We start from the raw sequence: 11,424 nt of genomic DNA, 5'->3' as shown, positions 1-11,424 counted from the left end.
TCTTTCCCTGCTAAAAGATTTAAAGGGCCTGCCAGGTAGTTGGTGGGCCACGTGCTCCCCGTCGATCAGCTAAAGCCCTTTAACTCTTTTAGCAGGGAGGTAGGGGTGGCTGTGGCTTGGGGGCGGGGCTTGGGGGCATCCCTGCCCACCCCCAGAACACCTCTCAAATCCCCCCACCGGATTGACCAGGGGACCTAGCCCAGAGTGGAGACCAGCTGGGAGGAGAAATGACAACATGAAGGCACATCCCACCGAAAGTAATGCAGCACAAGCAGCATCTACACTGGAATGCACATTACTGTGGATGTTCTGTTTTGCTTTGTTTGCTTTGCTGTTTTGTTCTGCTTTGCTTTGTTTGCAATGGAATGGACACTTGGATGTGCATTCAGATGTGCATCTGAGTACTCATTTCATTGCTGTGTGGACAGGCCATGTGCACTGGGATGTGTATCCCATTTTTCTCCCTTTCTATGTGTAGAGAAAGCTGGACTCAGAGAACATGAATTTAAGTCCCCCCTCATGGTCTTGTAAGCTACAAGGAGGCCATTCCCCTTAAGACTTAAAGAATTTGCAGCTGCCTTGCGGACTCTCTTCATGGAACAAGTCACAAAGAGGAAGCTGTAGTCCTGATGCTTCAATCACACCATTCATCTGTGGGGGTTTTTTTCTTACCAGGTTTCATTTATTAATTTTCTTAAACCAAGGTAAAAGCAGATCTAAGTATTTTTTTTATCCATTCATAAACTCTAGACCATCTCTTTAAATGTAGAACCATTCTGGTTCTAACTTTAAATTTACATTTGTAATTTCCAAAATTAACTTCTGTATCCATTGCCAGTATTTTTGAATATTTGTGCAGCGCCATCACATATAAAAAAGTACCAATGTTAATTTTACGTTTCCAGCATTTATGATCATTTTTTAAAAAAACATTTGGCTATTTTTTCAGGCGGTTGCCATTCATCTGTGGTTTTAAACATGTGATGGGACAGTCCATATGCAGAGAGGTCTGACCCAGGAACTGGATGTCTCCTGTTCCAGATGGCTGTTCATAGAATCATAGAGTTGGAAGGGACCTCCAGGGTCATCTAGTCCAACCCCCTGCACAATGCAGGAAATTCACAACTACCCCCCCCCCCACATCCCCAGTGACCCCTGCTCCATGCCCAGAAGATGGCAAAAAAGCCTCCAGGATTCCTGGCCAAATTGGCCTGCAGAAAATTGCTTCCTGAACCCAAAATGGTGATTGGCATTTCCCTGGGCATGTAAGAAACGGCCACGAGAACTAAGCACTGATGCAACCCTTCCTGCCCTCCCTCTCATGATTTGCCTAAGTTCACAGAATCAGCATTGCTGTCAGATGGCCATCTAGCTTAGGCTGTTACACTCCTCCAAATGAGCAGGTTCGTAGCTTGGGTGTGCTGCTGGACCCAGGCCACCTATAAAGGGATCTATAAAGATTAATAAATACTTTCACCTTGCACCTCCCCCCCCCCCCAGACAGACAGCTGGCAGTGGTGGCAAGAGGCAACTTTCAACAGGTTCCGCTGGTGAGCCAGCTGTGGCCATTACTGGGCAGGAAACATTTTATCTACTTTAGGAATTTTCTTTAAATCTCATTTCAGTTTCTAATGTGCCATTCTGAAGTAATTGCCTGCAGTTATACATGGTCGAGGCCTCCGCAGGTCTCACATCAGCTGTATATCAATGTAACTTACACTTAGGAATACAGCTTCTAGTCTAAGGCAGGATTTTGGTTAGAAGAACCAGATCAATTTATGATGCACTGTAAAATGAAAAATGATGGAGAACCAATGTTAGAACAAGTGGTTTATGGTTGGAAACATCAAGCTATGTTGTCCTAGATTTGAGGTATGCAGAATAAAAAATCACACCCCTTCCTTGCAGTTGCTTCTACCTTCTATCTTTGTGGGAGCCCTGATGCACAGACAAAGGACTCATATTCAGGAGAGCTTCCTAATTTATTTAAATGAAAGGTCTACATGTCTTACTCTTGAAGTGAAGGGGTAATCATTTATGCATCAGTAAGTAACCCACTCAGGACCAGCATACAGAAAAACAGGAATAATACAGAAAGTATGTAGCTGATGTTGAGAATTTGGTGTACTCATTTTGTACACCTGGAACTGATAGGTCACATGGCGCCCATGTATAGCCTATAATACCCCCCCGTAAAACCTTAAAGTGTGCACTGCTGCCTCAAGAGAGCTTATATTGCATCATGTCTTTTTTCCCCCTTCTAGGATAACTGCTCTTTTGCATATTCCGTTTGTGATCTGGTTATGTACTGGGAAGCCTTCCAAATACATGGACCAATAGTCTATATCAGCACCTGGGGCATATAAACCTATCCCACTGAGTGAATTAACATGTTCATAAAGTTCTTGTAAGTTGCATTTTCTATACTACAAAGCACAGGTGGGAAAATGTGAGATATGCAAAGACTGAGCACATTGGCAGGTAGGTGACTTATACAGAAGCCTTTACCGTAGCAGGAATCAGTGACAGAGCAAGAAGCAGCAAAGTCTAATTGCAGGAAAGAATCCTCATTGACAACAATGTCGGTGGTTACAACATAGCGGGTGCTAGCTTTCTCAATGAAGACCAGGGCATCCCCTGTAGAACCACACACTGGCATCTTCGTTCCTCCAGGATGGAGAAGCCATTTCTTGCTATCCAGTGTACTGAAATCATCTTCCAAGACTGTGTTGCCAGAGATGTTTCCACCAATAAGAATCTAAAACATACAAAAATAAGAGTTTGCTTAATTTAGCGTCAATAAAGGTGAAAAGGATCCTGATAGGACAGTTGTTTGCAAGCATGCTCAAGGCTGGCAAGCCAGCATGGTGTGGTGGGTGGATTAGAATCTGGGAGACCAAGGTTCATATCCTCACTAAGCCATGGAAGCATGTTTGGTGACCTTGGGCCAGTCACACACTCTCAGCCTAACCTATTTCTCTGTTGTTGTTTTCTTTTGTTGGGAGGATAAAATGGATGAGGGCAGAATGATGATGTAAGCTGCTTTGGGTCCCCGTTGGATAAAAAAGTTGGGTATCTCTCCTTATATATAAAAAGTTTTCGTGTCCCTCTTGCCTCAACGTTCCACACGCTCCCACATCCTTTGGCTCCCTGAACTGTCACTCCCATGTTGTTCCAATCCAGTGCCTGCGTTGCTGCAGTCCCACTCACCACAGAAGTGGTGGCCAGCGTCACCGCCTCAGTGTGGTGCGAGACAATGAGTGGGAGGGACACTCTGCTGGCCCGACACTGAGAAGGCTGAGGCTTCCCCCCGCCCCCTCCTGGCTCGCCCGCCAAAGCCTCCTCGTTGCTTCTCCTGCCTGCCTACTGAAGCGGGCGAGCAGGAGAGGCCTCTCATAGCCCCCCTGTCCCCTCCTGGCCCGCCCGCCAAGGCAGGCGAGCCAGGAAAGGCCCAGGAGGGAGTGGGGAGGCATTTAAAAGCCTCCCCGTTGCATCTCCTGCCTACCCGCCAATATATTTCTTGATTTACACTTTATGGCCTTTTCAGAATTATATATAATGATATCCAATGACTTCTTCTTTTAGAACAATCATTCTTCATTCTTTTTAGACATCTCCTACCACATGTGGGAATTGTCTGCATCAGCACTTGGAGTCTTCCACTATGTATTAATAATTTTTCTAATCACTCTAAACAATTTTCAGGAGTAAGATGGCATTTCTGTTTTATCACAATTTTCTCTATGATTGGTAGAAAATGTGTCATCCTTTTTCTGAATATCTGAATTCAGCCTTTAAGTCTTTTACATTTGATGTTGTTTATAATCTTTGACCCTTCTTGTAATTAATCAATATTCTTTTGGAAGTCTAAAGCCTCATTTACATAGTTTTGTTCTACTTACTAAGAATGGTGGATGCCTTAGGGCCAAATCAAACTTGACGATTTTCACAGGTTGGGTGTTGCTTCCCCAACCTGACTTACAGACCATCGCCCACACGTCATGTTGCTGGGAATCAATTTCCCAAGTTTTCAGAGCCAGAATTCAGATCAGGACCATGGGATGGAGGGAGAAAATGCTCCAGCTGCCCCCCCTCTCATTTCTCCATCCTTAAAATGGGAAACGGGGGTGCTGTTTCTCTTGTTGGGGAGCTGCACATGTATGCCTTAAATTCAGCAGATTAGTTCCCATCCATGTATTGTGTGGCTGATGGTCTGAAGTCAGGCTAGCGAACCCAGATTCAGTGAAAGATCCATGGGGACTGAAAGATAATCTCATATATAATTGGTTATGTAACTTCTAGAATTCTTTTCTGCACTTAAGTATTCAAGGATTACAATAACTATTTTTGTTTATAAAGTATATTCTTACACTTGCTCAGAGCTGTAAAATGCTTCCAGGATTAAGTTAATAGCAGTCACTTTGTTGTTGCTGTGAAGCCTTAAATCTAATTTGCTGTTCCCCCCCCCACCAATCCCAAATAAATTATTTATCTTCTGAATCCAGTTTAATATTGTTTACTTTGACAACAGCTAATTAACAAAGAGTAACTATGAACCTTTTTCAGCGTTGTTTTCCCTTTAAGCAAAGGAAAGAAAATTATGTTTGTGTTCCTGGCATTTGTTTTTGCTGTGAATTTGATATCCAAATATTTTGGAAACTCTTAGCCAGAGGCAGATGGTTCAAACTTAAACATCAAATTACATAAATTATATTTTTAAAAGAAAGCCCTACACAACAGCAGGCTCATTCCACTGGTTTTATTCTGTTTTACACCACAATAGCTGTAGTCTTCCTTATAGACAGTGGAGCTCTTGGCATATTGTAACAGCTGTAAATATACACCTGCTTAATCCACTGTCAGTTCTGATGGCACCAACTCCATGGTAAGAAGAGTATTCATTCCAGCGTAATCAAAAATTGCCTGACTGGATTGTCAGAGATGACATTGTTGCATTGACCACTGGCTATTCATAACTGAATAAAGTCCACATTCATGGGGAGTAGGTATGCTGACCCTAGTACAGGAAACAGAGATCTGACCAGACAGAGAGTGTGAATGTGTGCAGGAATCTCCCAGCTACTACAGGACAGTTCACTGAAAAATGCAGAGGAAGGAATGGAGCAAAGGGAGCATTTCCTTTAATTTAAACAGAAGTCATAGTTTCCCTTTCAGAGGAAAGAAACTACTCATGATGGGGAAAAATGGTTTTTTACAGGTTTAAAATAAACAGGTTTTTGTGTTGTTGTTTTTTGAGGAAGGCATGGGCAGGTTGTTGTTCTTTTGAGGAAGGTACAGACAGTTCACCATTGGTGCATAAATACATGACAACATCATGTAGACACAAGGAATAACCTACATGAGTCAGATGGGTGAAACATGGAAAATCCTCTGCATGGAAGCAGCCTAGCACTGTTTCTCATTCACAGTTGCTTATCCAGCAGCAGACATGAGCATCATGCCTATATATAGTTTTTGATGAATTTGGGGTCATTCCCAACTCAGCTATTAGTATGAATCCAATCTAGCTTACCATGAAAAAGAAACATCAACCTGAACAACTAGGGTTGCCAGTTCCGCATTGGGAAGTACCTGAAGATTTTTTGGGTGGAGCCTGTGGAGGGTGGGGATTGGGGAGGGGACGGACTTCAGTGCGGTATAACACCACAGAGTCCACCCTCCAAAGTGGCCATTTTCTCAAGGTGAACTGATCTCTGTCGCCTGGAGATCAGTCGTAATCCCATGAGATCTCCAGGCACCACCTGGAGGTTGGCAACTCTAGGAACAATGCACTCACAATGTCTTCCTAAGGAGTAGAGGAACATCTTATGAGAAACATGGGACTGTCACTGAAAGTGGTATCATGTCAAGTTTACCCCTTCCCCTCCATAATACATGGTAAAACTTATCCTGCTTACTCACATCATTACATTGTACAGTTCCCAACTTCTGCTAGACAATGGCATGGCATGGGTGTAGAAAAATGAACAACATGATGACATCAGGATATGGGAAAGTTTTGCTGTCTTCAGCACTTTATGGAATTGTTTAATAATGAACTGCTCTTATATGATTTTATGTTGTTTTAACTATATTAATTGCACTGACTGTGAACTGCCCTGAGCCTGCATTGTGGGAGCTGCAATGTGATTAATAAATAAAATATATTACAGAGGGCAAGGAAGGAAACATGGTGAAGGAACATCATTTCTAGAGGTAGATTCAGAGTTATTATTATGTATAATTGAAATCATGAATCAGAAAGATACACAGTCCTGGGAAAACATAAGAACACAGTTATTATCCCATGAAGACTATCTATGTTCCAAAGCAGACAGTACAACATACCTGATCAATTACCCAGGGGCTATAAAAATGTCCATTCTCGGATGGTTGCCACCATCGCAAACGAGTAGAAGCAGAACGAGCTTTTAAGGGGATTTCTAAGGCAATGTAGCGTCCTACATTGCTTGAATTACTGAAGAGAAATTCCTGAAGAAGGTTCCAGGTGAGGCCTCCATTAAGAGAATACTGTAGCAACACAGGCTGACTTCTGGGGTCCGGTACTGCTTTACCACACCCCAGTCTCATGAAGAATTGCACGAACCTATAAAATTAGTAACAATGAAAACAACAGATTAATTCTTAGGAGAAACATTCTCTCTCTTTTTTATGCCCCCAAAGGGGATTTTTTATTTGCATTTTCTATAAACTACAAAGACTACAACTAAAAATTGGAAGGGGGATACTAGAACCCTAACACTATAACTATGGGAAATGGGAAGAGGACAAACTAATACATAGAAACTACTTGATGGGGAAAGGAAGCTACTATTCTAAACTATTTCATCTATTGGATTTGGGGAAAGGAAAGCGAATACATGTCACGATCTAATTAGCTAAAAGTAAGGTTTATTAGCCTAATGATACAAGTTTGGTATACAAGTTGGTTCATTACAGTATTACTTTAAGAATATGCATTTAATGGCTTAGCACAAATTCTGCCTTTAAGAACTATTGTTCTTGTTCTAGAGTCTTTTCTTCCTGTGTTTCTTCATTTTCTTGAGTTTGGGGGTGGCTACTCCTTTCTCCGATTCCGATGATTCTGGTGATGTGGAAGTAGTGCTTTTGGAATCCTGTGAGTAGGGTTCTTCTTCTTCCTCCTCCTCCTGATCTGGTTTTAAGTTCTTTTCTTTCTTCTTATATTTTGAGTTGAACATTTGATCCATAATTTTTTCTGCTTTTCGAACAGAGTCAATTTTGTATTTTTTATCCAGATAGTTGAAGCTCAGTCCTTCTGGGAATAACCATCTGTATGGTACTCCCTTTTTTTGCAGAGTGAGAGTAAGCATCCTGTATAATTTCCTCCGTTTTCTGACTTCAAAGGGGATGTCTTTTAGTATTTTTATCTCTTAATTCTTAATTTTTAAGGGTTTCCCATTGTGGATTTTAATACCAATTCTCTGGTAGATCGTTTCGTGAATTTTAAATAGGTGTCCCCTGGAAGTTTATTTTTCTTTATAAAATCCGGGTAAGTCCTGTAGGCCACATCCATCTCTTTCAATAGGTCTTCTTGTTTGTAATCCATTAATGGGGCCAAAGCCTTCACCAAAAGTTCTTTTAAATCCTCATTCTTCTCTTCAGGGATCCCATGGAAACAAAAAACATATAGATAATTCCAGCTGGAGCTGTATTAGTTGTGTTTTATCAGAGGATCTTTCCTTCTCTGCTTCATCTACTCTTTTGTTGATACTCTCAGTCTGTTTTCCCATTTTTTTTCAGCGTTTTTTCGGTTACTGAGGTTCTTTATCCATTTGATTCACTGTCCAGTTTGGTGTTGAGGTTAGTCATCTGTTCCATTAGGGGGCACAGTGCATTTGCTAGGAGAAACATTCTCTCCATTGAAAGACCAGGGAGATCCTTGAGGCTCTTCAAAAAAGGTTTTATCCTTACTTCTAGATAAATATGCAGCTTTAGCCTCACGATGAGAGAAATGGGTTTTCTTCTGAGTATAGGTAGCAAACGTTCTAATTTCACAGGTGAGATAAATGTATGTGTAGTTTGAGATAGCTTGAAGCCTTCCTCTTTTTAGGTCACAGTTAGTACAATAAATTGTGGTGATTATTATGTGTTTGGTCTATTCACTGAAGAAGCATCCTAAAGCTGAATAAGGCTATTTATTTGTCCCTCAGGCATTAGGAAGCAATCAATAAACAGATTTATTTATGTAATGTGGATTTCTGGAAATTTGACCATGGTCTTGAAATTCCACTATTTTTAAGTCCAGAAACACAGATGATAAACGACAGCACATAAAAGCCTGGCCTTAGGCTATAATAATTATTTTTATTGATATAAGGGAAAAATAAATCATAATCTCTCTGTTTTCCAGGATTTGTAATGTGCAAAAAATGAAAACAAAAGCATCCCAGCCTTTTAAAACAGAAGAAGATGAAACATTTCTGCGTGTGATATTATAAAACAAGATTTCTTCAATTACCCTGCATTAAAAACAAAATATGACTGTTTTATTGCATTAAATACAGGCTGCTAGATTATCCTAATCAGAAACAATACAGATAAGCAACTAAAGCTTCTTTCAGTTTTACAACATAAGAATAATATAAACTTGCATACTTAGAATATGTGCACACCTTTTCTCCTTCTGCATTTTTTCTACTCCTCTTCTTGGAGTGTATTCTACCCTTTTACTTTAACCCTGTTAGCAACATTAACCACAACTAAGCCTAAACCAGGGTCTTTCTTGGATTCTGTTAACAAGCTTCAAATCCTGGCTTTAAATTCTGGTTAGTCTTGCTGTAATGGATGGGCATGAACCTTGTAACAAACCTAAATTTGTGATGAAAATTGCCAGGTTCATGGTTCATGAACCAAGGGTCATGTGATCACACCCGCAATGAACCTCCAACGAACCTCCATGGTTCATGTTGAAGGTTCATGTGGCAGGCATGCTGGCGCCAATCAAGTAATCATCAAAGCAACAGGTTTCCCCCAGGATCTACACGCAGTGGGGAGGGCTCTCTTGGCCACAGGTAGATCCTGGCTGCCATGGTGGAGCCATTTAAACCCTCTGAATCTGCTTCCCCCCACTTCAAAGTGGGCTGATTCTGAGGTCCCCAATAAGAGACTGAGGCAGACTTCTTAATAATGATAATTGTTTACTAGCACACTTCACACAATAAACATACAACAACCACAACACACAAGAACTAGGAAATACAGAGAGAATAATTAAGCACAGTTGCAATTTGCAGGTAACGTTGGTTGATGCTTTGGGGTATAATTACCTGGCTGCTTCTGCGTGGCTCCAAACTTCAAGCGAAGGGGTAAGGATGGGGAGAAAATGGAAAAGAATAGCGAATGGACTCAGACCAGCTAAGACCACGTGCTAAGAAGTTCTAGCTGTGCACTGCTAGAACAAAGAGAGGGATGGGAAGGATTTGGGATAGAAAGCTGGATTGAAGGGTAAAGCAGGTTAAATAGAGGACGTAGTTTGAGAGCGCTGGGGGGTTTCAGGTAGAATGCTCAAGAGAGCGAACTGGAGGTGCGTTCCTGATTATATCAAACAGGGTCAGGGGAGGAGCTGGGGCCAGGAGACCTCCCCTGTGACGAGGCATTCTGTCATAGCCAAGAGGTCTGGGATTGGCTATTGTAATTTTCTGGGAGTGCTTGGAAACTGGAGGGCAATTTGAGATCTAGTGACTAACTCAATCAAGACACCTGGGCTAGGGGTATTCGCATGTAGATGTATGACTCATCGCCAGGAGGCCAGGTTGAATAGAGAGTCTTTGTGAGGACGTGCTGTCCGTTGGTGCGAGGGGGAGGGGGGGTTTCAGGTATGTGACCAGGTGGCTGGTTTGAAATGGAGTCTGCTGCTTTTGTGTGACCATGTGCTTGGAACAAAATGGAGTCTGCTGCTTGCTGTGGCCGTGTGCTTAGAACAACATTGCGTTTGCTGGACATGGGAACACCTCAGGAATAGCAACCATAAGAGGAAACAGTGTCTCTGTTATGTATCCTATTGGGAGCTCACAGCATGTCAGTTTCTGGCACAGTCTGTCATTGGCACACTTCATCAGGTACAGCGATGGCACACTTCATCAGGTACAGTAACTCAGTTCATAAAAACACCATGGCAGGCGTGCAGGCTTACACTTTCTGCTGGCCATGGCTTTCTCAGTCTGTGGGCTGCAGCCAGCAGAAAGGAGAGGGTGAAATGCCCCCTGGAAGGCACTTAACCTCTTAACCACTTCACCTCTTCCTTTCTGCTGGCCCAGCTGTCTCAGGTCCACTCATGCAACCCGTTTAAAGGGCTGCTCCAGACAGCCTGAGAAAGCTGGACCAGCGTAGAGAAGTCTCTCCACATTGGCTCAGCTGTCACTATTGGGCTCATTTATGCAGCCTGTTTAAAGAGGCTGTGTCAGGCAGCCTGAGGTGGGAGATCCCTCCTATTTTCACCTGGCCAAGGCTTGCCACAATCAAGAGAAAGCGAGAACCTTCCCGGGAGATCTCCTCCCCACTTTCTCCTGGCTGAGGCTTGCTGCAGCCAGGAGAAAGGGAGTCCTTTCCCAGGAGATCCCTGCCCCACTTTCTCCTGACAAAGGCTTGTTGCAGCCAGGAGAAAGGGAGACCCTTCCCGGGAGATTCCCTTCCCCTCCCTACTTTTTCCTGGCTGTGGCTTGGAAAGGAAGAAGGAAGTCCCTTCCAGAAGATTCCCCCCCCTTCTCCTGGCTAAGGCTCATCGCAACCAGTAGATAGGGAGACCCTTCCCTGAGATCTCCTCCCCACTTTCTCCTGGCTACGGCTTGCCACGGCCAGGAGAAAGACAACCCTAGGATCTGCATGTGGCAGGGTGGGCTCTCCTGGTTGCAGGAGATCTTGGTTGCTGTGGCTCCTCCTCCCCCGGCATGCTTTAAACTGTGCCACAGGAGAAGCAGCAGACCCCAGGATCTGCATGCAGTGGGAAGGGCTCTCCCAGATGCAGGCAGATCCTGGCTTCCATGGTGGAGCCATTTAAACCCTCTGGTCCTGCTCCCCACTGCTTCGAAGTGTGTGCGGGGGGAAAGTAGCAAAACCAGAAACTTAAATATGGGGTGAAGTGCCTCCCAAAGGCACAAGAACTTTGGTCTTAAAGATGTCACTGGTCTCCAACTTTGTTCTGCAGCTTAAGACCAACATGACTACCTATCAGAATCTATTTCCAGTTCCAGTTCACTTTGACCAATTCCCCACAAGCAGCTGTGCCACCCTCGCTCTTCTGTTTCCCCCACTTGCATTGGTCAATTTCACACTATTCGCTGCATGGGCGCATTTTGACCCGCAGCTCCCCTCGATCCCCCCCCCCCGCGTCTTCTTGCTCCTTTTTTTTTTAGATCAAAAAGACACAGGGGACATTTAGGGGTG

The 11,424-nt window shown here is 43.2% G+C and overlaps 1 protein-coding gene across 1 annotated transcript in view; it reads right to left on the bottom strand.

The window, feature by feature from the left end:
• Positions 1–11,424, bottom strand: part of RELN (reelin) — a 585,476-nt gene that overhangs the window by 59,327 nt on the left and 514,725 nt on the right. Inside the window, exons 45-46 of the mRNA XM_015415052.1 lie at positions 6,349–6,607; positions 2,509–2,758 (exon numbers count right to left, since the gene is read on the bottom strand). Coding sequence (XP_015270538.1) covers positions 2,509–2,758; positions 6,349–6,607 — 509 coding nt within the window. The remainder of the gene's footprint in view (positions 1–2,508; positions 2,759–6,348; positions 6,608–11,424) is intronic.

The sequence above is a fragment of the Gekko japonicus genome, unplaced genomic scaffold, assembly GCF_001447785.1.
Source record: "Gekko japonicus isolate JY-2015 unplaced genomic scaffold, Gekko_japonicus_V1.1 scaffold5, whole genome shotgun sequence".
Taxonomy (NCBI): Eukaryota; Metazoa; Chordata; class Lepidosauria; order Squamata; family Gekkonidae; genus Gekko; species Gekko japonicus.
Note: the sequence above shows the minus strand (reverse complement) of the source record. Positions and strands in the feature narration are given on the sequence as shown.